Source organism: Gopherus evgoodei, chromosome 2 (genome assembly GCF_007399415.2).
Source record: "Gopherus evgoodei ecotype Sinaloan lineage chromosome 2, rGopEvg1_v1.p, whole genome shotgun sequence".
Classification (NCBI taxonomy): domain Eukaryota; kingdom Metazoa; phylum Chordata; order Testudines; family Testudinidae; genus Gopherus; species Gopherus evgoodei.
Window position 1 is genome coordinate 81,001,484 of NC_044323.1, and position 25,414 is coordinate 81,026,897.

General features: G+C 43.8%; 1 protein-coding gene and 1 pseudogene across 1 annotated transcript; both read right to left on the bottom strand.

Annotated features, from left to right (window-relative positions):
• Nucleotides 1-2,168: 2,168 nt before the first annotated feature.
• Nucleotides 2,169-2,896, bottom strand: LOC115644959 (annotated as a pseudogene).
• Nucleotides 2,897-21,895: 18,999 nt separating this feature from the next.
• LOC115644887 (C-C chemokine receptor type 8-like) lies at nt 21,896-25,183 on the bottom strand. The gene is made up of 2 exons (XM_030549338.1): nt 25,076-25,183; nt 21,896-23,189 (listed from the first exon to the last, which is right to left on the bottom strand). The coding sequence occupies exon 2, from the start codon at nt 23,178-23,180 to the stop codon at nt 22,134-22,136; it is 1,047 nt and encodes a 348-aa protein (XP_030405198.1). The 5' UTR covers nt 23,181-23,189; nt 25,076-25,183; the 3' UTR covers nt 21,896-22,133.
• Between the last annotated feature and the right edge of the window lie 231 nt (nt 25,184-25,414).

The window sequence follows — 25,414 nt, forward strand, 5'->3', positions numbered from 1 at the left end:
GACCCTGTAACATATTCCATCTTAAATTTACAAAGATAATTTTTACTTTTGTTCTTTCTTTAATCTAAAGCTTTTCTTGTTTAAGAACCTGATTGTTTTTTTTTTATTCTGGTGAGACCCCAGGGGACTGGGTCTGGATCCACCAGGGACTTGGTGGGGAGAAAGGAGGCAAGGGGGAGAGAAAGGTTAATTTTCTCTCTGTGTTAGGATTACTTTCTCTCTCAGGGAGAGTCTGGGAGGGGGAGAGAGAAGGAGGGGGGAAGGTGCATTTTCCTCTCTGTTTAAGATTCAAGGAGTTTGAATCACAGTGATCTTCCAGGGTAACCCAGAGAGGGGAAGCCTGGGAGAGGCAACGGTGAGGGAAAGAGTTTACTTTCCTTTTGTTAAGATCCAGAGGGACTGGGTCTTGGGGGTCCCTGGGCAAGGTTTTGGGGGGACTGGAGTGTACCAGGCACTGGAATTCCTGGTTGGTGGCAGCGCTACAAGTACTAAGCTGGTAATTGAGCTTAGAGGAATTCATGCTGGTACCCCATCTTTTGGACGCTAAGGTTCAGAGTGGGGAATTATACCATGACACATGCTAAGGAATGTCAAAGCAAAAGCAGCACAGGACAGCAGTCCCCGTGGCACAGCACAACAGCCCCCCGCCAATCCTCGCAGCAGCAGTCTGGCTGTCACTGTGTTCCTAGTGCAAGGGAGAACAGAAGGATTACATGTTAATGATTTGCTCTTTGCTGCTGGAGCTGAGCAGCAAGCTTAGCTTTCAGAACTTCCTGGAGCTTTGAAAGGGGAGGTGCACATGTCTGCAGTGAGGTGCAAGGCAGTCGAGTTCAAAAGAGTGAGCAGAGCGGTCACAGAGGGCATTGTGGGATACTGGGGGAGGCCAGTTATGTCGACATAATGAACGGCAGCATCTACACTGGCGCTTTGTCATTTTAACTTTGCTGCAAATAGCTCTTTGCCTCTTGTCTACGTGGTTTTATTTTGTCGTCAAAACAACAGACAATAGCTTTGTAGGGTGTACACTTCCACTATTTTGTCAGCAAAAGCTGCCTTTTGTCCATCTTAAAGATTACAAGTAAAACAAAAGCACCTGGCGTTAGCACAGAGGAGTCCACAAGCCATAAAGAAATAAAAAGAGATAAACCTAATTGCATCTTCCTAGACATTTCCTGATCTACTTACATATCTGTGGTTTCAAATGAGTAGTTTCTGGTATGATACCAAGGATTTTTCATATCTGGCTCCAAGCTTCTTATAGTATCGCTCTGCCCTGTCCGCCTCTTCCAGGGAGAACAACAACAGACAGACAAAGGGGGAATCTTGTTTCAATTAAAAAAGTTCTAGCCTTCTCACTGGGTCTTTTGGCCAGGAGTCCACTCACTTCCTTTTTCCTATGCATAGCAGTGAGACTTTTTAACCGTTTTCAGGTAGAGCAATTAGAGAACAGCTACTAAGAGGGATTTTATAGTTACTGGCTGGCTGGGTGTCCATAAAAGGGAGCTACTTCCCCCCCTACATTTATCACAGCCAGATTCTCTGGTTGACTAAAGTCACTTTATACCTCCTAACCAGCACCAAGAGATCGTACAGTGGCCAAAGCCGGTTTGTGAGAAAATCCAGCCTGTTCCCCAGTGCTATATAATATTTCCTTACTCACTTTCACCCTATCTGATTTTTAAAAACCTCCAAAACTGATATTTGCTCCTGAAAATATGGAAAAAAAGTGTTTTCAAAGGTCAAAGTGCCAAATTCCTCCTCAAGCTTCTTGGTGCACAGGGTCAGCACCAGCTGCAACCTCTTTTAGCATAGCACAGCAACTCCATACCCAGTAGGTTTCATTTCTCTGTGGGTTGGTGTGGGGGAGGGTTCTGGTCCATGGCTCCACTTCCTCTCTACCCTCTTTGTGGTTATGTGTGTTCCCTTGGTGTCTGTGTAAGGAGCAATCTCTGCCCTTTCCCAGAGATCAGAGCTAAAGCCCCTTTTCCTCAAAGACAATAAGAAATATGCAACATATGTAGCTTTTCAAACAATGGTTTTATAAACAACTTTTAGGAACACACAAAAATAAAGAAGCATAATAATCATAGCTCAAGAATTCACAGCACAAAAAAATGGACACAGAGAATGCAGCTTAACTAAAATAGACATTTCACTACAACACTTCATTATGATAAAAATAAGCCTGATTGCCTTACATTTTTCTCCTTCCTACATCTCAGTAATGTCTTTATAATCTCTGCATAGCAGAAGATCATAATGACCAGTGGAATGACAAGTCCCAGGATGTTCATCTTTAAAATCATGGCCTGACGGATTATGAGAGCTGTAGGTCCAATAAATACCTTCCTTTTTAACAGTGTGAAATATTAAACTTGGAAGAGAGGCTAATATTGCAACACCCGAAATGACTACAATTGTGAGAATGCCATAGGTAACTGTCCTAACTTTTATAGTAAACGTTGCATAGACAATTGCCAGATATCTATCTATTGTCAAAAGTATTAAATGAAAGCATGATAGATCCCTGAAAGAATTTTAAACATTGTATTTCCAAAATCCCACTCACATCCTGCAGAGTGAGCCCAAAATGGCAGGGAAAGAATAAAGAGTAAATTGAATTCGCCAGATTCAGCAGATAAATGTCAGTCATGCTTCTCAGCCTCTCATATTTTATCAGGATCAGTACAACAAGCACATTGCCCACCTGGCCAAATATCAGCACCAGGGACTAAAGAGGTGGCAGAAATAGGGATGCAAATTGTTTGACATAATTTGTACACGGTGTTGCATCATCATAACTATAGTTCTGTGTTGTTGTCAGTATCTCCATCTCTTCTTCACTGAAAAACTGTTGATCTTTCGCTAGCCTGAGGATGAAGAAACAGATAGTTATTTACAAAATACTGTATGTTATCAGTGTGAAAGACAGGATATACACACTATACTGTGTAATCATATGGTTGTGAAAGACATTAAAATGTACTGTGTATGTTGAGTTTCAGTTTAGAATACATTTTGCTGTAAACAGTATAACAACTGCTGATATCAAGAGGTGAAGAATACTGCAGACGACACTAGCAAAGATTCTAGAGAGTTAACAGGGTGAGTTTTGTGCAGTTCTTCCAGTGTTAACTTTCTTGCCAGGGGAGCACTGGACATGTTCAACTGGACTGCTTACCTTCAGGCAGACAACCAAGCCCTGTAGGCCCACGTCGTTCAGCTGACTTTGGAGAACCAGCTATTGCAGGAGCAAGTAACACTTTTGTGAGAACCTCCCCCATGCTTTGGTCTTGACTGGAACATGCCTGGAGCCCTGTCAAAAGGCTCCCCAGTTGCAGCTGCCAATCCAATTGCACATATCTGGCACATCCCAGCAAATTCCCATCATATCGGCCCTCCTTTCATATGCACAGCAGCATTCTGGATCCTGCACATTTCCTGCAACAGAAGGCCACTCCTTATAGACTACTGATGGTTGTAATCTGGTCCAGTAATGGAGGAAACAACTTCTCAAGAGGCTGTGCTTCAAGATCCCTGAAAATCATCACAATTTAGTGTGATCCATTCTCCACTGATCCTCTGTTTCCTGGCTGGCCCTCCACAACCTGCTTATTTGGTGGCAGGCAAAGGAAGTCTATTTTCCATTGGAATTTTGTTGGCAGCTCTGTACCAGCATCCAAACCATGAGAGACTCAGCTGGGAGTGACTGTCCAGACTGAAACTTCTGCTGAAGCTACATCTGAACTTCTCTCAAAATACCAAGACTATGTCGATATTTTTTAAAAAAAGAATGCAGAAACCCTACCTCTGCACCTAACTGCACAATAGAGCTGCAGCCCGGAGCCAAGATGTCATTTGGATGAATTAATGCCATGTCAGAACATAAGCTGATAATGCTCCAAGAATACATCCACGAGAATTTTGCCTCAGGGTTCATCCACAAGTCAACATTGCCAGCTGGTGTACTAGTCCTGTTCATCAAGAAGAAAGATGACAGCTCCTGCTTTTGCGTTGATTGTTGTTCACTGAATCAGATAACCATCAGGAATTGTTACCCTCTGCTCCTGATTCCTGAGCTGCAGAGGTGAAAGTAAGCTGATCCGGTCTGGTCTGGCATATTGGCAAGAGCTAGTATGCCGTGCTGCACTGGATTGGCTTCCCCGGTGGTGATTTAAAGGGCCCAAGGCTCTAGCCACTGTGGGGAGCCCTGGGCCCTTTAAATCACTGCCAGAGCTCTGGCAGCCGGCCTTGGGCAGGGATTAAAGGGGCCAGAGCCCCGGCCACTGTGGGGAGCCCCAGGCCCTTTAAATCACCCCAGAGCTACCAGCTGCAGAGGCGGCTGGGAGCCCCAGGTCTCAGGGGCAAATTAAAGGGCCTGGGGCTCCACCGCCATGGAGCTCCAGGCCCTTTAAATCACCACTGGAGTCCTGCTGCTGCTCCCAGCTGCCTCTGCAGCTGGTAGCTCTGAGATGGTTTAAAGGCCCTGGGGCTCCCAGCCACAGCCAGAAAGCCAGGGCCTTTAAATATTGAAAGGCCCCGCCTCTTCTGGTTGAGGCCACGCCTCTTCCGGTTGAAGCCATGCCCCCACTCAGGACTCCAGCGTACAGTAAGTCCTTTAAGTTACTTTCACCCGTGGCTGCTGGATTGTGTGGGGGCTGCCTGCATAGTCATTACATTGGTCCTATGGGGGACATTCAACCTTGGGCAAACCAGGGAAGGGGATGAGTAAAAAACCGCCTTCTGGGCCCGATATCACCTCTGTGCATGTCTTGTAATGCCTTTCAGATTGACCAATACCCTGGCCAACTTCCAACTTCTTATAAATTTTGTGCTCTGAATGTTGGACCAGTACAGAGTAGTCTACCTAGATGACACATTGATCTTTTCTGACTATCTGAAACAGCTTACTGCTCACATCCAAACAGTCCTGGAATGCCTATAGCAGCATGACTGTTATGCCAAGCTCGAGAAATGTGCCTTTGATCAGGCCTCCATGGAGATCTGGGCCTTCATCTTATCTCCAGAAGGGATCCAGATGGATCCATGTAAGGTCCAAGCCGTCCAGAACTGGCTGATTCCCTATATGGTATATATGACCTGCAACACTTCCTGGGGTTCGTCAATTTCTATTCATGGTTTATCATGACTTTTTTCAAAACAAATTGAACCCCTCACTGCTCTCCTCCAGAAAAATGCCCAATTGCATTGGTCTCGCCATGCCCAGCATGCATTCAAACAGCTAAACTTCACCTTTACCACAGCACCCATATTGGCTCACCCCAATGTCACACAAGCCTTTATTGTAGAAACTGATGCCTCCATACAGTGATCAGGGTTGTTCTTTTCCAGCAAATTGGTCCCAAGCAATCACATGGGCTAGCTCTTATTACTCAAGGAAGTTCACCCCACAGAGTTAAACTGCAAAATACTTGACAAGGAATCTTGGAAATAAAAACTGCCTTTGCAGAATGATGTCACTACCTGGAAGGAACTCATCACCTGGTCCAGGTATTCACTGACCACAAAAATCTGGAATATCTCCATAGAGCAAAGGACTTAATCCAACAGCAGCTTTGATGGGACCCGTTTTTCTCACGATTAGATTTCATTATCTCATACCTCCCTGGATCCCAAAATGGCAAGGTAGATGCCCTGTCCCATGGTACTAACCCACCAAGCCCCAGCCAGGACCCAACTCCCATTCTCCAATCCTGTAACTTTCTCAGTGTAGCTTGTCACCAGGATATACTAAGTTTAATACCCATTGCCTCTGCTTCAGGAAATCTGCCTGATGAACAAACTATTATCAGCAAGCAACTGCATGACTCCTGGGAAGAGATAATGTACGTAAAGGAATGCATCTGTTACTACAGGACCCACAAAAGTTGCAGTCCTACAATTATGCCATGATTTTCCCGTAGCAGAACACTTGGGGCTCCTCAAGACCTAATAATTAATATCCTGCTCCTTTTGGTGGCCCAGGATGCACCCAATAATACAGTCATTCATTGCCTCCTGTAATGTTTGTGCCACATCAAAACCCCATGCCATAAGCCCTGTGGCCTTCTCCAGCCCTTGGGCAGCCCATCTTAACCCTGGGCAGCGTAGACCTTATTGTAGAATGACCAGAGTCCAAAAAATGTATAACAGTTTTGATTGGTGATAGTCCACTTTTCCAAAATGGCCCACTGTGATGCTGGCAAACCAGGTGCCAGATCTTGCCTGGTCTGTAGGTATCAGCTCAGCACTGACAAATTCATAGCTGGAAACTGGATCCGTTCACCTATGTTAATATTGTTCAAGATAGTTGCAAGACTTGTAAGGATGTGTGTAGTGTTCCAGTGGTTCTCAACCTGTGGCCCAATCAGCACACAGTTGCGGCCCATGTGACATCCTCAGGGCCGTACAGGTAGTATTGGATGCTGCCTTTGAGGCCCACAATGGTAAATAGGTTGAGAACCACTGGTTTATAGTCTATGAAATACTTGTAAGTTGCTGCATGCATGCTGCATGCATTAATCTTGTAATATCTATATTCCATGCCAGAAGATAAAATATAAGTTTGTTTTTTCATTGTAAAAATCCCTGCTCTGAACTTGTGATCTCAGATGGGGAAAGTGGCTCTCCCCGCCCATCCAGGAGCACTATTAAAATGAAATGGGTCATCACAGGACAATTGCCCCGTCCACCCATGGAGAAGTATGTGCAGAAGGCCTCATCACATTGGTTTTGATGCTGGAAGAGGGAAATAAAAATAGCTAAGATGAAGATTTGTCATCTCTCTGCTGCCTGGACTCTTACAGAGGCTGGAGTTAAGAAACAAAAAGCAGCGATCCCTAGGGTCTGTCTGGGTTAAGCCCCAAAAAGATATTTAATGCTGACAGATTACTACATCTCTGTCACCTTTTGAATCAGCTGAAATTCATTTGTGTATATGTCACTTGCTTTAACCTATAAATAACTCACTTCTTTCTTCTAGTTAATAAACGTTTAGTTAGTTTATTACAGAATTGTCTACGGGGGTTGTCTTTGGTGTGAGATCTAAGGTACAAATTGATTGGGGGCAGTGACTGATTTCTTGGGACTGGGAGAAACTAGATTATTTTGTGATTTTATTTATCTATTTATTTATTTATTTATTGGTGTAAGTGACCACTTATCACTAGGTCCAGTTTGTCTGCGTGGCAAGGTAGACTGGAGAGCCCCAGGGTACTGTCCGTGACACCATGGTAAGACTGTTACAGTGATCTAGACATTCACTTTTGTTACTACATTGGTGAAATCTAACTGTAGAACATATCATTGGGGTGTCTGCCCTGCTTGTGATAGTCTGTCCTGATGTTGGCAGTCTTGGTGAGTCACACCAGACAGCATGACACCCAGTTCATCCCTTGCACAGGCCTCCTCTCTGCTGAAGACACCACCCAGCAATGGATTAGGCATGTAGTCCATCTCCACAGCCTTCTGGCACACATCACCTCTGATTGGGGGTCTTAGTTCACGTCCCGGTTCTGCACCTGCTGGGGGTCCACACATGTCTTTCCTCTGCTTACCATCCCCTGTCCAACAGTCAAATGGAAAGGGCCAACCAAATCATCAGGCTGTATCTGTGATGCTCCCTCACTAATCACCAGGATGATTGGTCTTCATTTCTCCCTTACGAGGAGTTTGCATACAACAAAGTAGACTATGCGTCTATGGGTCAAAGTCTCATTTTTGCCAACTATGGGTACCACCCCTGTTTCCACCCACACTTACCCACATCCTCTCTCGACCTGGCTGCCTCAGACCTAATACAGCAGATTCATCTGGCCCAGGAAGAAGTGAAAGATCACTTAGAAATAGCATAAGCAGATTATAAATGGCACCTGGACCACCATTGATAGCAAGCCCCCATCTACTCAGTGGGACAAAAGGTATGACTCTCTACAGAGCATCTCCAGACAGGCAGGCCTACTCGCAAGATGGAGTTTTGATTTCTTGGTCCTTTTTAAATTCTACAGAAGGTTAATCCAGTCATATCTGAACTACAACTCCCCTACTCTGTGAAAGGTCACCTAGTGTTTCATGTATCACTTTTGAAATCCTACACAGAAATCCCTTTTCCTGACAAGACCCAGCCACCTCTGCCTCCAGGGAGAGGAATATGTGGTCCATGAAATCCTGGACTGTAAACATAAACATGGCAAGCTCTGGTATCTTGTTGACTGGAAGGGGTATAGTCCTGAAAAGTGCATCTGGGAATCTGTGGAAAATATACGTCCCCACACTTACTAAAGCATTCCATAGCCATCAGTCTGAAAAGCCTGGTCCCACATCACTCTGAGGGTACCACTTGGGGAAGGGGATGATGAACCCTGATCCACAGGGCTCTTAGGAGCTATGAAGTTCCAACCTGCCATCTAGTGACCCACTAATAGTTGCCTGAATAGAAGCTGAACCCCAACAGAGGACTCCAGGCCTGGAACCAGACTGGCAGAATGCCGAGGGTCCTGATCGATTCACAGTTTATATATAAACTCAGCACAGGAACAGGAAGTTTCCATTCAACTGGGTTCTCCCTGCATTGGACTGCTTCCCTTGCAATACCTGCTCCTCCGGCTTGCTGCAGATCTCATGGTAAGCTCAGCCTGCCTGCCTCCTGACACCTGCCCTCTGGCCTGCCTTTAACTCTGACCCAGCCTGCCTCCTGCTGCAACCACTAGGTCAGACTGCTCACATCATGGTCATGACACAGGCCCATTCTATGCACTGAAAGTATCAGGGTCCTGTTGCCCGACCCCTTTCTGTCCCTTCCCTGGGACATGTCCCTGTTCAACCCAGGGTCCCCCAATTCTGTCCCCCCCACTGCAGCCCCCAACCCATTTGCTGCTTTCTCCTGCCCACTGCAGGCCCAAGACTGGAGAAACTCTGTCCCTGTACCAGGGCCCTGAGGCCACAGCGGGGAGTCAGTGCTCCTCCATTCCCGGGGCCACATCGGAGGTCCGGGTGCTGAGGCTTGCCCCGCCATCCCTCTGGGGGGAACAGGGTTGGGGTCTTGGAGCTTGCCCTGCCTACCCCACGCTCCTGCTGGAGAGTGGAGTCGGGCGTGGAGGTTTCCCTGTAACCCTGTGGCTTCTGCCAGGGATGGGGTTGGAGGCTCTGGGGGCTTCCTCTCCTCCCCACGGTTTCTGCCAGGGATGGGTCTGGTAGCACCTGTGGGGATTAGCAGTGGAGCAGAATTCAAAAGGCACAAGCTATAACTTCCAGTCTATGCAACAGCTGCCCCAGTATGTGTCCTGTGCCCTAGTATGCAGTGTAGGCAGCACAGAACTGGTGGAACCAGCTCTGCATCTGGGCACTGGGAGCATTCACTTGGGACCTTGAAGTCTGCCCTATGGTCCCTTTGCCTAGAGCAATACTGAATAATCACTTTCTATATGTCCTATTTGTAGGGTTGGAACACCATCTTACACTTTTCAGTACATACGGGGAAAGCATAAACAAAGATTGTGGTTTCGATCAGTTTGCAAAATGTGCTTTCACACTTACAAAAGCTAACTTATCAGACCACAGAACCTGATACCACAGCCTCTGTCTGCTCTTCTCCATCTTCTCAAAAGAGGAGATAGCTGTGGTATCTTAGGTACTCTGGTGTGGTCAATATTGGTGCATAGAGTGTTTTCAGTTGTGACTGCGGTACTGCACTTGGATTATGCAGCATGCATGTAGTGCAGGGCTCTTTGTGTAATAACAAGTCACTTTACTGTGAACGGATGAGCTAGCTAATCAGATGTGGATAAGCTGTTTCTGTTACAGCTGTTTTGTTCAAGTATGTCCAGTATTTTTACTCCTGGATTAGACAGTCTAATTTAGTGGACAAATAATGTAAATTATATCAGGCAAACCCAGTGTGCTCACAATTTTTCTTTGCAATCACTATGTAGAGGTTTACAAAGAAATCAAGACCCAAAAGAGTAGTGAAATAGCTTCAAGTTAAAAGCTACCCACACCGAAGACTGCAAAGGAAATGCAGCAGCTCTATCTTAAACTTGACCCCAGAGCCTATGCAAAACCTTACAAACAAGTTTAGTTTGCATCCCTTGAGATACCCTTGGGTTCACCTGAAACCTTAAAAGCAAAGCAAACATTGGCATGGTTTGTCAGGTGTTCAAACAAACGCCACCCTGCACCTCTTTTCCACACACCTGTCCCAACAGATGTACTCTCCTTCTTCCATCCCCTGACCTTCAGTTGTCTTCTGGGTGATGAGGCCAGCTGGCCTTTAACTGCTCTTCTCTCCACTGTTTTTTTTTTTTTTTTTTTTTGGGGGGGGGGCATTTCCTAGCTTTTCAGATGTGCTGTTAAGTACCTACCCCGTGCTCATCACAGTGGTATCAGAGAGCCAGCTGGTTGCTCCCTCAACCCAATTCATTGAGGGATTTGCCATGTAAGTCTGCTCCATACAAATCCATTCTCTGGCACTTTCTGACTGTGAGATGAGGGAGTCTCTAATACTTAGGTACAGTCTAGCATTTCTCAGACATATATAAAGGGCTAGTCAAGTGGTAGTCAACCATATCCTGGCATGACAGCAGCAGATGGATGTGGTGGTGGGAACAATGATTACTATCCATTCTAAGGTTCAGGAGAATACCTGCTGACCACCACTGTGAATTTGGGAAGTGGAGTGGGCTAACCAGTTGCTTGTTGAAGACACTGGAGTGGGGAATATGGCCACTAAGCCATTACCTCTAGAAGAGAACTGGAAAGAAGGAAGGTGAAACTATGACCTGCTTATGGAAGGGAATCCAGACCTGAAAGTCATCTAAGATTCATGAGGGATTCAGCAAACCTCAGTGATTTTCAGGTTCCTAATGAAAGCTATAACCAGGCAAATTTAAGAATTGAGTGGTAATTATGGACTCACTTCAGCAGGAATATGAAAGCCACAAAGTTTTGAATCTCAGGTCTGCAAGCAGTAGAGCTAATTAGGTCCAGAGCAGTTGTTCAAGGTGGTGACAGCTGCATATTAATTAGGTTTCCTCCCTATGATAGCTTGTTTCTGGTTCTGAAACCACTGCCCTTACAGGGCATCAGAAAGAAGAGCTTGTAAGATGAAATATTATTGTAACTAAAGGCAATTCCAGTCTATAGCCACAATTGACCTGCTGGTTCCATAGGCTGGCTGGCTGGCCAAACTCACTGAATATAGCTATATTTTAAGTAAGAATTGAGGAACATACATAGATGGGGGGAGGGATAGCTCAGTGGTTTGCACATTGGCCTATTAAACACAGGGTTGTGAGTTCAATCCTTGAGGGGGCCATTTGGGGATTGGTACTGCTTTTGTAATAGGATGAAATACAATAGTGAAAAGTGCAAGGTCATGCACTTAGGGATTAATAATAAGAATTTTAGATATACGTTGGGGACACATCAGTTGGAAGCGACAGAGGAAGAGAAGGACCTTGGGTTGATAGCAGGATGACTATGAGCCGCCAATGTGATACGGCTGTTAAAAAAGCAAATGCGATTTTAGGATGCATCAGGCGAGGTATTTCCAGCAAGGATAAGGAGGTGTTAGTACAGTTACATAAGGCGCTGGTGAGACCCCATCTGGAATATTGTGTGCAGATCTGGTGTCCCATGTTCAAGAAGGATGAATTCAAACTGGAACAGGTCCAGAGACGGGCTACTAGGATGATCCGAGGAATGGAAAACCTGCCTTATTAAAGGAGACTCAAAGAGCTTGGCTTGTTTAGCCTGGCCAAAAGAAGGCTGCGGGGGGATATGCTTGCTCTATATAAATATATCAGGGGGGTTAAAGTTAGGGAGGGAGAGGAATTATTTAAGTTTAGTACTAATGTAGGCACGAGGATGAATGGGTACAAACTGGATATTAGGAAGTTTAGACTTGAAATTAGACGAAGTTTTCTAACCATTAGGGGAGTGAAGTTCTGGAACAGCCTTCCGAGGGAAGTAGTGGGGGCAAATGACTTATCTGGCTTTAAGACTAAGCTTGATAAGTATATGGAGGGGATGTTATGATAGGATAGTTTAATTTGGGCAATTGATCTTGGATTATCACCAGATAAGTCTGCTCAAAGGTCTGCGGGGAGATATTGGATGGGATGTGATCTGAGTTACTGCAGAGAATTCCTTCTTGGGTGCTGGCTGGTGAGTCTTGCCCACATGCTCAGGGTTTAGCTGATCACCATATTTGGGGTCGGGAGGGAATTTTCCTCCAGGGCAGATTGGCAGGGGCCCTGGAGGTTTTTCGCCTTCCCCTGCAGCGTGGGGCATGGGTCGCTTGCTGGTGGATTCTCTGCAGCTTGAGGTCTTCAAACCAATTTTGAGGATTTCAATAACTCAGTCCTGGGTTAGGGGTTGTTATAAAAGTGGATGGGTAGGGTTCTGTGGCCTGCCTTGTGCAGGAGGTCAGACTAGATGATCATATTGGTCCCTTCTGACCTATGAGTCTATGAGTCTATGAGCAGGGGGTTAGACTAGATGATCTCTTGAGGTCCCTTCTAACCCTAATAATAATAATCATCTATGGATCCAATTTTGATCATTTTACTCTGTGTGAGAATAGAGCCAGAATAATTACTAAGTATATAAGACTTGATTTTTGTTTGAAATCAATGGTAGAAATCCCTTTAACTTCAGTGTGGCAGAATCAGGTGTCAATGACTACCATGCTGGTTGGGATCCCTTTTGAAACTGCTGAGTTAGGAGGCTTAACCTCTCCTCATGCATACTGGCTCCTCTTCTGTCAGCTTCTGTGTTCTTTGGTGAAATTTAGCCTTGTGCCGAGACCCAGCAGGCCCTTATGGCTTGTGTACCACATAGTGCAGGAAAGAAAGAGAAAAAGAGGGACATTTGGATGAAAAAACAATGCTTTAGAGAACTGCACCATTTTAAGGTTAAACAGTATTTTTGAGGTGAAAATGCTTTGTTTTAACAAGGTTTATTGTAAACAAAGTTTGAAAGTTTTGTACTGTAACAAGTTTATACTTCAAGTTCTCTTTTTTTTTAAAGAAGAGAACTTTAATAAAAGTCAGCTGCTGGATGGTCCCTCAGGGTATGTTTACTTTGAAGCTGGGAGCGAGTCTCTCAGGGTGGATAGACAGACTTGCACTAATGGTACTGAAACTAGTAGGCTAAAAATAACACTATGGGCATTCTGTCTCAGGCGAAAGCTCTGGTTCTCAAGCCTGCCCAGCTTGCTACACTTTAGAGCCTGAGCTGGAATGTCCACACTGCTATTTTCAGCACAGTAACTCAGGCCCCACTAGCTCATTCCCAGCTGCAGTGTAGACATTTGTTAAGGATCAGGGCCAGCAGTTAGAGTTCTGAACAGCCCTGAGACTGCTGGCTCCACTCAGTCCTGAGATTGAAGAGCTACAGACAGTTTCTGGTCCCCAGATAAGACTCATGGATATGGGTACAATTGGGGATTGAGGCTAGAGTTACTTTATTATAATAAAGTGTTATTAGACACAGAAGGTATGCCTGCATTGTGATTAAAAAATACCCTCTAGCACTGAGTCTCAGAGCCCAGGTCAGCTAACTTGGGCTTTGGGGCTAAAAATTGCAGTGTAGACATTCTGGCTCAGACGGGAGCCTGGGATCCAAGACCCTACAAAAGGGGAGGGTCTCAGAGCCCAAGCTCTAGCCTGAGCATCTATATTTCAATTGTATAGAACCGCAGCCTAGTCCCCATGAGCCCAAGTTAGCTGGGCTGGAGCAGCTGGGGCCATGCCACAGGTCTTTTATTGCAGTGTAGACATACCCAAAAGCCCCAGTCCTCAAAGTTACTTAAGCTCCTAACTCTCTCATTCAGTGCCTAAATATCTTCAGGGATCTGGGCCTAAAACTCTTTGATATGAACAGGTATACCATGCAGAATCAACCAGGAAACTTGCTAAGTGATAAAGTGATTGATTTGAAATATTTTATATCAGTGTAAAAACATATAGAGGGTAATTAACAAAGTGTTGAACTCTATGATGATATGGTGTGACAGAATATACCCCTGTGTTCACACCCTCCATGCTATTGTAGTAATTTTATACAAGGTATGTCTTGTGAGGTATCATTTGGAACCTCATTATTTGCTGGTCAGTATAGTGCTGGCAAAATACGTGCAGCAACATAGTATGTAACGTTGTAAGATTTTCCTGTATGATGTTATTAACACATATTCCAAATCCCACAACCCTGCCCAAACAGAAGTTGTCAAATCGATCTGTCCTAAACAAAGGAATGTGTGCTCTGCTTAATTTGCATTTAAGGAGTAAACAGAGTCATCAAGCAGGATGAAGTTCAAACAGCTGAAAAAAACAGCAGGGAACATTCTTCCATATAGACTTTGTCTTCTAGTGCCCCCTGGGAAATATTTTTTAAGTAGGGGACTGAAAATATAAAGGAGGGATAAACACCCCAAGAGACCAGTCTCTCTCTCCCTGCCCATCACAAACACTGCTCCTGAAGAGAAAAGGAAGCATTTGTTGGACTCTGGGGAACGGGTCCTGGCCCATAGTTTGGTCAATAAGACTGCTGAAAGCATGTGTTGAGAAACTTTTCTTGAAGATATAGTTTGTTGTTAGGCATTAGTAAGCATTCTATCTTGTCTTTTCTTATAAGCATTTCTGATTTATGCCTCATTACTTGTACTCACTTAAAATCTGTCTCTTCATAGTTAATAAATTTGTTGTACTGTTTTATCTTATCCAGTGTGTTTAAATTGAAGTATTTGAATAGCTATTTGAGACAATAAGATGGCATATTATTCTCTTAAAGGAACAACAGACTTAAGATATTGGACTTTCTAGGAGAGGGCTGAGCAGTACAGAACATACATTTCTGGAGGAAATCTGGGACTGGAGGTGTGTTGAGGTCACCCTGCAGTATATCTAAGGCTGGTAAGAGTCTGAGTGTAACTCAAATGGGCTGGCAGACTGTAGTTACACAGAGACACTCAAAGGGTGGCTTGCATGCTGCAAGACGGTTTGTGTGAGGCCAAGGTGGGAGCTACTTTGGCAAGGAATTTTAAGGCACCCAAAACTGCAGGGGAGGGGTGACACAGCGCCCCAGGGGACTGGACCCTGGTATGTCACATACGGGTATTACCTGTTGGGACCCAGAATACTGAGGAGTTTGGCCAAACGAGAAAGCAATGAGGCCCCAGTCTGGAGAAGGCAAGGATTAATTGACAGAACCTGTAAGCAGGTGGAGCTCACTAGTTTATTAGCTTGTTGAACTATAACTGCCCCATATGGATGCTGCTGGCAAGAATGATGAAGGTTATGAGTTATGTTAAAATGAACTAGGAGTCTTTTCATCTGGGCCAGCAGTATCCACACAACACAGTTACACTGATCTCCTCTTCCTGTTTTAAATGTTCCTGGCTGGTTTTCTGGGAGGCTAATGGGCTCTAGTTCTGGTCCCTGCCCATTAACCCTTTCCTCCCAGCCCCAAACCCTAGGCTTGTTGGCCCAGGCCCTGGACATGCAGTATATACCCTGTCAGACAGCTAGGTGTGCTTCTGTATGGTCCTGAGCGTCTAGAGAATCTGAAGGACTCTTCAGAGACCACCACTAGAGACTTTTCTGATGCATATACTTGAATGGCTTTAAGGCTCAATCATGAGAAATTTATGGCACCTGTATCTTGACTCTCTAAATGGTATGAGTGACTTGTAATCTGTCCTTGACATCATCAAGAACCTGCAAATGTCTTGTGGCCTCATTAGAGAGCAAGAAGGATAAGGTAATATCTTTTATTGGACCAACTTCAGTTGGTGAAAGAGACCCCTTTCAAGCTTATACAGAGTCCTTCCTCAGACCTTGTGGGTCTCATGTACATCTATACGTTTGCCGCATTATAACTACTTGGGCATACTTGGTCTTAGTGTCTGAAAGCTATCTGGGACAATGTGGCTTTGGCTTCCAATCATTTCTGTTACCGGGAGTAGTGCCCCATTACTACCATAGTTTTGGCACTGCTTTTGACTTGGAAGCATAAGACACCAGTACTGGTGATGTGATGAATACCTTCTTTAGATCCTCAAAAAGCACAATCTTGTGGTTTCTTAGCCGCCCCCCCCAAAAAAAAACTAGTTTGAAGATGTTCATAAAGAACTTGGCTTTTTGAGGATAAGTTGGGTATGAATTTGTTCTAAAACTCCATCATATTGAAGAATTGAATTTTCTGATACTACCATAGGGATTGAGAATTGCTGGATGTGCTCTCACTGCTCTTCATCGATCACATGTTCTAAGAAATATAGTTGGGTTTCTTTTAACCTACGTTTCTCTTTAATTTTAGTCCAACATCCTCGACTGCCTTTGAAATAGAGCTGGCTGAAAATGATGTGTTAGGAGAAAACTTCAACATTTTGTCAAAACTGAAAACACTTTGGTTTCCTGATAAAATGGAAAATGTTGGAGGAAATCAGAGGTCTTCCTCAAACACTTGCCTTTTGTCAAAATTCCAGTAGTTTCCATTGTGGGAATGAAGGGGAAGTTTCACTTGAGAATTTGACCAGTGCCTTAATGAGAACTAACTCATTCTGTCTCCAGGCCAGTCTGCTGCTTCTTTTTGTCCTAACACGGATTGGTTCTCTTGACCTTCCACAATGAAATATAGAAAGGTCATTCCTTCTAGGGTAGCTAATCATCCCAAAAAACACAAAGCAAACCAGGCTTCTGCTCTCCCTTCCTTCCTTCCTTCCTTCTGGAGTGGAGGGGGCTGTTTTTCTTCCACCTCATCTTCAGCCTATCCTCTGGGCTGAAGCCTTTTGTTGTGAAGTCTGGGATGCACAGCCCTCCTTCCTTGGACTGTAGAGGGAAACCTCTAACCTGGCTGTTCTCTTCCTTCTTTGGAGTTTCCTATTCCAGCAGGCCTGGCTCCTAGTCACCCAAATCCTTGTCAAATGACTTCACTCATTGCCTCCACCTGGGGAGTGCAGCTGACCCCCCAAACCTCTTACAGGACCAGTTTATCCTGTGACACCTACTTAAAAACCTGTTTTAACCTGTTATGTTCTTCCTTTGACTGTCCATAAACTAAAATGTCATCTTCATGCATTTCCAGGCCTTGCAATGTCTTGTTAATTTTTCTTTGAAAGATTTCTGGGGCAGTTCTGATGCTGAATGGGATATAACAAAAGCAGTAACTTCTGAGTGATATAGTACAAACTGTCAACCTGGCACTGACAGAGTAGAGTAAAACTTTTCAGAGTCTGTCAGCTGCATCTAGTGATCAGAATATTGCTCCACCAGTCAATTCGGAAATGAGGGGCTAGAACCTTGTTCCCCCATTCATCCCTTTTGTTCTGCTCTGCAGTTTTATAATTCTCTCTCCCAACAGGTCTGAACTTTTTTCAGTGTGGTCGAGTACACACCAGCTTAATTGTTTCTCTGCACCTTAAACTCTGCATCTGGGCACTGGGAGCATTGACTTGGGACCCTGAAGCCTGCCCTATGGTCCCTTTGCCTAGAGCAATACTGAATCTGGCCCTAACAATCTTTCTGGCCCCAGACCTCCGTGCGGGGGAGGGGCTGGCCCCAGGCCTGCAAGGAGTTGGGGGGCTGGTCACTTCCTGTGGGAATTAGAAAGACTTGGCCCCAGCCTGCTCTGCTCCCCTGGCTCCCAGGCTTAAGTTGGGGGGCGGGGGAAACTGCTCCCCAGCACTCATTGGTGGCATGACTGGGAGCCAAAGGAGCAGAGCAGGCTGGGGCCAGGTCGCTCTACATACCGCCGCCGGTGAGTGCTGGGAGCCTGACCCCGCTGCAGTCCTCAGGGGAAGGGCTGGCTGGGGTGGGGCTGGGGCAGAACAAGGGCGGGAAGAGGTGGGGAAGTGGGGGAGCCATGGGGAAGAGGCACAGCAGGGGCTGGAGCAGCATGCAGTTTGTAGGGCATCAGGAAATGTGGTGCCCCAAACTTATTGGTGCCCTACACAGCTGCGTACTTTGCATATGGGTAGGGACAGTCATGCTCCTTGCCTATGTCCTAGGCCCCACATTGGCCTAGGGATGGCCCTGGGCCTTAGTTTAAAAACTGTTTTACAGGAAGAAAGCACAAAAGGGGAGTGTAGTGGAGTGGTTACCCCCCTCCTGCCCTGGAGGGCTTAAAACAGCCCTGGGAGTGGGCTGTGGCGGAGGCGGAGGGGGGAGTGGGAAATGGGCTGATTGGGGAAGCGGCAGCAGCTGGGCCACACCCCAATCAGCTGGCCTGTATAAAAAGGCTGTGAGCCAGAGGCTCAAGAGAAGTCTCTGTCCAGGTTGGGAGAGAGCAGGGCCTGACTGCCTGCAGAAAGGGTACTGGGAGTGAAGCAGGGCTGGAGGAGAGCCAGAGAAGCAGGGGAGCTCCAGGCTGGCAACTCCTCAGGCTGCAGGACCTGCTCCGAGGTACTGGGAGGCAGAGGAAGGCAGGAGGTCCGAATCCTCTTGTCTATGATGAGTGGCTTTTACACTGCAGTCCGCCTCAGGGAGCGGGGGCTTGGTAATGACTGTCAGTAGCCCAGACTGGGGGTTTCCCACAAAGGGGAGACCCATAGAGACTGGTTGGGGTATTGCCAGGAGGCAGCTCCCGGGTAAATGGGCACCGGGGTCTGGGAGGGACATAGGGGCCAGCTACAAGTGGGACGCTGGCATGCAGAGGCACCCAGGCTGGAAAAGAGCTAATTCCCTGAGACGACCAGCAGGATGCACTGCAGGGGTGAGTCCCGCCCCATCAGAGGGAGGAAAAGAGTGGGAGGTGTTTCTTTCTTGTCTGAGTGCCTCAGGAGCTCTACAGTCTATAAAAGTGGTGAAAAGGAACACTGTAAATACATCATGAGGTGTTCTACTAGAAAAAGGTCACTGAGCTCTTTGCAACTTCAAAAGAGAAAGGAATGGGATTCCACCCTGTCACACCTCTTTTCTATCTTGAAAATCTTGGCCCCATGTCCAAGGAAACAACTTTTTCAGTAAATACTGGAGAGCAGGCATTTCACAAAAAGGAGGCCAATGTGGGGCCAATCATCTTTTGTTCCCTTTCCCTTCACCGCTCAAAGGGGTCAACAATCCTTCACAACTGGTATGTTTGCATTTTCATTGTCTGTTAATGAAACACCTCTCTTGCCTTAGAGGCCCTTATGGTCCTTACTGTAGCTAAATCTGAAACAAAGACAGACTCTGAGCATGAAATGAAGCACAGAAATATCAAGAAACAGAAAGGGAAATGTACAAAAATGAAAAGCGGAGGGAAGAGAAATATAAATGTATCCTGAGAGGTGCAACAACCAACTAAGTTAATGCTGGCTGCTCCAGGAAGAATTAAAACAATGAAGCAGGGGAAAATGTTTTGGAAAAACACTTGGGGAGGGCTAGAGAAATTTCTAAAGCTAAGAGGGTAGAGGGCAACATTTCTGCCCTGATCGGTTCAGCTCATTGTATGAGCTACTGGGACTATTTCTTTTAACGTACTAAACAGAAATGACTTTTTTCTTTTGGAGCGGACAGTTTGAATTCCTTTTCATATGCTAAATGTATCTGGCTGGTGGCTGCAGTATCTTTGTGAGAATGTGATCTTCTAGTTATCAGAGAGGGCTGGAAATTCAGACTTCTGAGTCTAAGTCCCACCTCTGCCATTGACCACTGCTAAAAGTGCATGTGAAGGAGAGAATGCAATATATTTTTCCTGCATGTCTTGTCAACTCTGGTGGTCAGTGCAATTGAGAGGGAATGGCAGCTTGTATTCTCCCCTTCCCTCCTGTAATCATATATTCTCTGTGACCTGGAGCAAGTCAGTTTATCCATCAGTAAAATGGATCTATTTCTCCTCTTCCAAAGGGTCTTGTGAGATTTTGCTAATTAATGTTGTCAAGTGCATTGACATGCTTATTTGCAAGGTGCAGTCTTCTGGAGAGATAATGAATTAATTATTATACGGACTTGACCACAGAGTGGTAAAGAAGCTCAAAACAATAAAAGGGAAAAAAAAGCGAGGAACAGGAGCCTGAATTAACCACATGCTGCAATGGCCTCAGCACCCTCATGCTATGCAGGTCTTGTTTCCCTTAGTTACAGACTTGTAAGAACCTGAAATTGGGATGGAACTTTTTCTGCCTTTGGCTTGCCAATGCTGTTCAAGTCTGGTGTACTCAACACCCATAAAAAGATTATTTTGTCAGATTCAGTGCTCCTGAAAAGTATCCCCTGCCCTTGGGGAATCCTCAGTTAATGAACATTCTTGACCTTAAATTTGATTCATTACTTAAATGTGATTCATTGCTTGAGTGTACTACTCTACATCTAGTTGAAGAGTTTGCTGAGCAGAAGTCCCAGATTCCCTTGCATGTGCAGTTGAATTAAGCACTTAATGAAATTTGGTTTTTTCCCTACTTTGCCTCTGGATTCTTAAATACTAGAGCTTCATTTTTATCACAACTTTCCACAGAAAATTTCAAGTTTTTGAAGAAAAATTTGATATAACATTTTGTTCAAAACCAAAAATGTATGAGGGAGGCCATACATCATGGGAGTCATATGATTGCGGTATATCATGAGAGATGTAGTCCATCTGAGGAGCATACACAATATATATTTCGAACTTTAACTCTGACTGACTAAATGTGGAGAATAGAGTGGAAAATATGAATATGTAAATGGAGTGCTTCACAATTTCTAACTTTGTAAAGTCTTTGGAGAAATGGAAGTAATGTAATTAAATCAAAATATATTTCTGCGTTTTGTAGAGACATGAGAAATGACAACATGAAGTCAGAGTTAAAGTTAGAAATATATTTCAGGTCATTAATTAGTAACATTAATTAGTAAATATTACCGTTAGTAATTGTAATATTTTTAAAATGAAAGGTAGAGTTGCTGAAAAAGATTGGACTATTTCTTGACACAGTCAATTATTTGACAATTCCTCACTTGTATATTTTCTAGATTTTAAGGCATTATGATGTACTTTAAAAATTTGCCTATAGCAACCTTAAATGAACATAAGTGTAGTTTTCTTTCCTTGAATTATTATTGGGGTTTTGAGAAAAGACTTGCTTAGAAGGGAATTTGAGAGGTCTTTTTCTGATGTAAGATTCCAGTGCATCATACTTCAATTTAGCTTGTCTTCAGGAATTATGATAACATATATTGCCAGGCTACATCTACTGGGTGTGGGGTGACATACAGGAGTCATAAGGTCTAATCCAGTGCCCATCAAAGTCATGGGGAAGACTCCCCCTGACTTCAGTGAGTTTTGGATTGGGTCAATAGCACAGGGCAGCAGAGCACTCTACATTTTAGAAAGGTTATGCACCAAACTAACATAAGAAAAAATTCTGCCCTCAGAGGTTTCCATACAAGAGTGTGATTTCACTCCTAGCTTACTTCAGTGTTATGCAGTCATAATGGCATTGAAACTAAGAGTTATATCTGTGTCAAACTGAAGTAACTGAATGGTGAGTCAAGCCATATGTTGAAAAATGGTAGGTGATTTGTGTGCACAGCCAGCCAATGAAATGTGCAATGATTCATTTGTCTTTTAAGCTAAATAGCAATAAAATAGATATGTATTTGGTTAACTGTAGTCTCTGAAAATTATTACACAATGACTACTCTGAATAATTATCATCAAGAAAGAAAGCAGATAATCAGGAGGGATTTTTTTGCTAGGAAACTTTAAAGGAAGCCATCACACACATTTAAAATTAAGTCAAACTCAATAGATGTCCCCTCCCTCCAGCCTAGTTTATTTTCTAATGCTTGTCTACATAAACCTCCCCCAGATTTTTACACTATGGAAACTGTCAGGAAATCAGTTATACAAAGATGCTGTTTATGCTTTATTCAAGAAAAATACAAATTTAAACCAGAAAAATACTATAAGAAGAAGGGGCACTGAGCATATGCAATACATAGTATTATGGAAATATTTACATTATGAGTCCTGCAATTCTATGTCCTCTTCATTCACTGCAGGCTTCCATTGTCCGCTAAGGTGTCAGATCATGTTGGCAATGGCATGTTCTGCTGATCTGTGGGTTTCTAGATAGGATCTCTGCATGTGGGTAGATGGATTTTTTTATAGGGCAATCACTGTATTTAAATGAATGCAGTTAGAATGTATGCCTGGGCAGGGAGTGGGAAAGCTTACAGAACTCTGTCACTATCAGAATAGCCTAATACTTGAGTGGGGAAGGAGTGAGAATTATTGGCTGAATTGCTACTAAAAATGCGACGGATGCAGTTTTGGAATATTTTTTTAAGGTGAGCTTTAAACATCTCACCAGCAAAAGCATAGATCACTGGGTTCAGGCAGCAGTGGATGAAGGAGATTGATTCGGTCAGCTGCAGGGCCAGCACAAGCCTTTGGCTTGTCTTGCAGTCATTGATGATGTGCAAGTTCTGCAGAGAGTCTAGAAAAAGCACAATGTTGAAGGGAGCCCAGAAAAGGAAAAAGATGACCACAATGATGAAAATCAGCTTGATGGCTTTGATCTTGTTCCGGTTTTTGCAGCTCTGCAGATTTTTTAGGATGTGGGAGTAGCAGTAAATGAGGATGCTGAATGGGATCAAAAGGCCCAAGATGTTGACTTCAAACTGAGTGAAAAATCGCCAGGTCTCTTGGCCTGGAGGATATCTGGGGACACACTCGAGAGATTGTTCAATTTTCACTTCTTGGTTAAATACCATATTTGGTAAGGCAGCCAAACCAGCAGTCATCCACAGGAGTAGGCTTATAATTATGCCACAGGTTGCTGTTCGAACTCTCATCCCATAGACAGCATGAACGATTGCTATGTACCTGTCTATGCTCATGAGGGTTATAAAGAAAATGCTACTGTAAAAGCCTATGTAATAAATGCCAGCTATCATTTTACACACTGCATTTCCGAAAATCCATTCTTCTGAAGCATAGTGAGCTTGAAATGGGAGGGGGACAACAAAAAGCAGGTCAGAGATTGCAAGGTTGAGCAAGCACACGTCGGTCATAGTGGTGACTTTCTTCCTGGTCAAAAGTACACATATGAGCAAGGCATTTCCCACCAGGCAGAAGACAAACACCAGGCAGTAAACTATTGGAAGAAACAGTGATTTAAACCTGTGGAAACCATTGCCTTCACTGCAAGGAGAGGTGCCTTCATCATACACATAGTTATATTCTGTGGCATTTGGGAAAGGGCTTGTAAAAGTCATCTTTAAGACCTGTGCATAAAAAAGAGAAAATTGATTATGGGTATAGGAGGGTTGCAGAAGACCGCATTTTGCCATTGTTACTCTTGCTGAATGAAATCAATGTGTCTGCTTGAGGAATAAGGTACTGATCAGTGTAAAGGCTTGTTGAAACACAATTATACCATTTTAACTAAACTGGTTAGATAAAGCTGTGCGAACCTCCCCCACCCTCAGTATTAATGCAGTTATGCTGGTACAGCTTACTCTCATACAAGAAGGAAAATAAGCTATATCAGTAGTATATGCACCTTGATACTAATATTGCTAATATCACTGCAACAAGCACCCTAGGGTTTAGATCAGAATAACTCTACTGATTTTAAAAAAATGCACCTCTAACTGACATAGTTATACCGATATAAACATTGTGCGGAAGCCAGCCCTAAGCATAGCAGAATCCAGATCTCAGTCTATTATAATAAAGAGCATTTTACTGAGAAGATATATAGCCTCATAAAAGTCAGACTTTGATTGGACAAACCACCTATTGGCATTATATCTCTACCTAACAATTTTTACCCAAGCTGAGCTGCAGTTTTTTGTCTTCGCTCAGTTTTTTAGTTTTGAAAATCAAAACCAATTTTGGTGGTTTCTCTCTCCATAACGTATGACGCATTCCAATGAGTACAATTTAACAATATTATTGTCAGGATTTTCAAAAGTAACTAGTGATTTTTGAGTGATCAGTTTTTGGATACTTCAACTTCTGACAACTTAAAGGGGTCAGGTTCGCAGAATGTTCTGTACACCTTCCCTTTAAGGAGGACCTGACATGTCAGGAAAAACTATGAAAAGCAATCAATTTAGTAAGAATTTTTTTTCTAATTCCTAAAACATTTTCATTTTTCTTGCCATAATCTTGAAAAACAGATTCTTTGTTGCTTGAAGGTTCATCCAGATCTTTGAAATACGTGGATAAGAAGAGCTAGGCATCGTTATTATTTTTGACATAGATCATCCACTTTTTTGGGGGGTGGAGGGGAATATTCGGGAGGGGATTCAGAGGAAGCAGATCTCCATGAGGATTTTCTCACAGAAATCTACACTGTCCTGTTGGGGAAGTGGGGTTTGGCCCTGTTAACCTGGCAAATTCCCTCTACCTCTGCACAGGCTTTTTCACCATTGGAATGAGGCTGCACCAAAATGGGAAGATCTGGTAAGGGAGAGTCCCCTTTGTGCAAGGTCAGGAGGGAGGAGATGGGAAATCAGGACTGTAATTTACTATCTAGTCCCTCTGATGCCATCATTCCTCGTCCAAATCCTAAACCTTTCAAGTGGTGTCCCATAACAGTCAATCAGCATGTTATGTACAGAGAATCTCTTTCCAAAAAATAAAGATTTCTTTTCATGTGAAGGTCTTTAGTTAGAAATAGTAAGGAATGATAGAAGACCAATGCATTTATGTCGTCTAACCTAAGTCTCTGCTATAATTCCAACATAATTAACATATCATTCTATAATTATGTTTAATATTTATAAAGCAATAGACTTATATAGAATAAATATGATGTGAAATAATATATAAATTATAATTCATCTGATTCTGATCTCATTTACACCCATATAATTCAATACCAATTTGAGTAGGAGATGCAGGTGCTCAGCATCTCTTAAGTTTAAACTATTGTTATGCTGCTGATACCCTCTTCTCATCTTTGACTTTGAAAATTCACTGATTTTTTTGAAGAATCTCTTCTCTCTTCTCCATCTCAGTTGGCCTAACAATCAAGTAGAAAAAGCATCGCTTTCTAGGTTGTCTAGAGACAAGTATCTCTCAAGGTGTGTCTCCCCCTTGTCAACTATAGTTAGTTAACTACAGTTAAGATGACAGTATATTTAATATAGATGGATTTTACCTTTGACTAAGGAGGCAGGACTTTGTTTGGTATCTGTTCTACTGTGTCGTCTTCCTCTCTTGGTCACAGATGTGTCCAAATGGTCTATTCCCTTGGTGGTGGAGAATGATGAGTATTTGTGATGTATAGACTCCCAAAAGCCATAAGTGTGGAGGCAAAACTGCTAAGTTCAAGAGATAGTATAAGATAGACGAGTAAACAGGAAAAGATGAATATGAAAGGGTTTATAAATAGTTTCTGCGAGAAGGTATCAACCTCACACTCTTTGAAGTGAATAGGTCTACGCATGTGAGCAGGTGCTCTCCAGTGTGTGCAAGGATTGCGCAACTGACTCTCTTG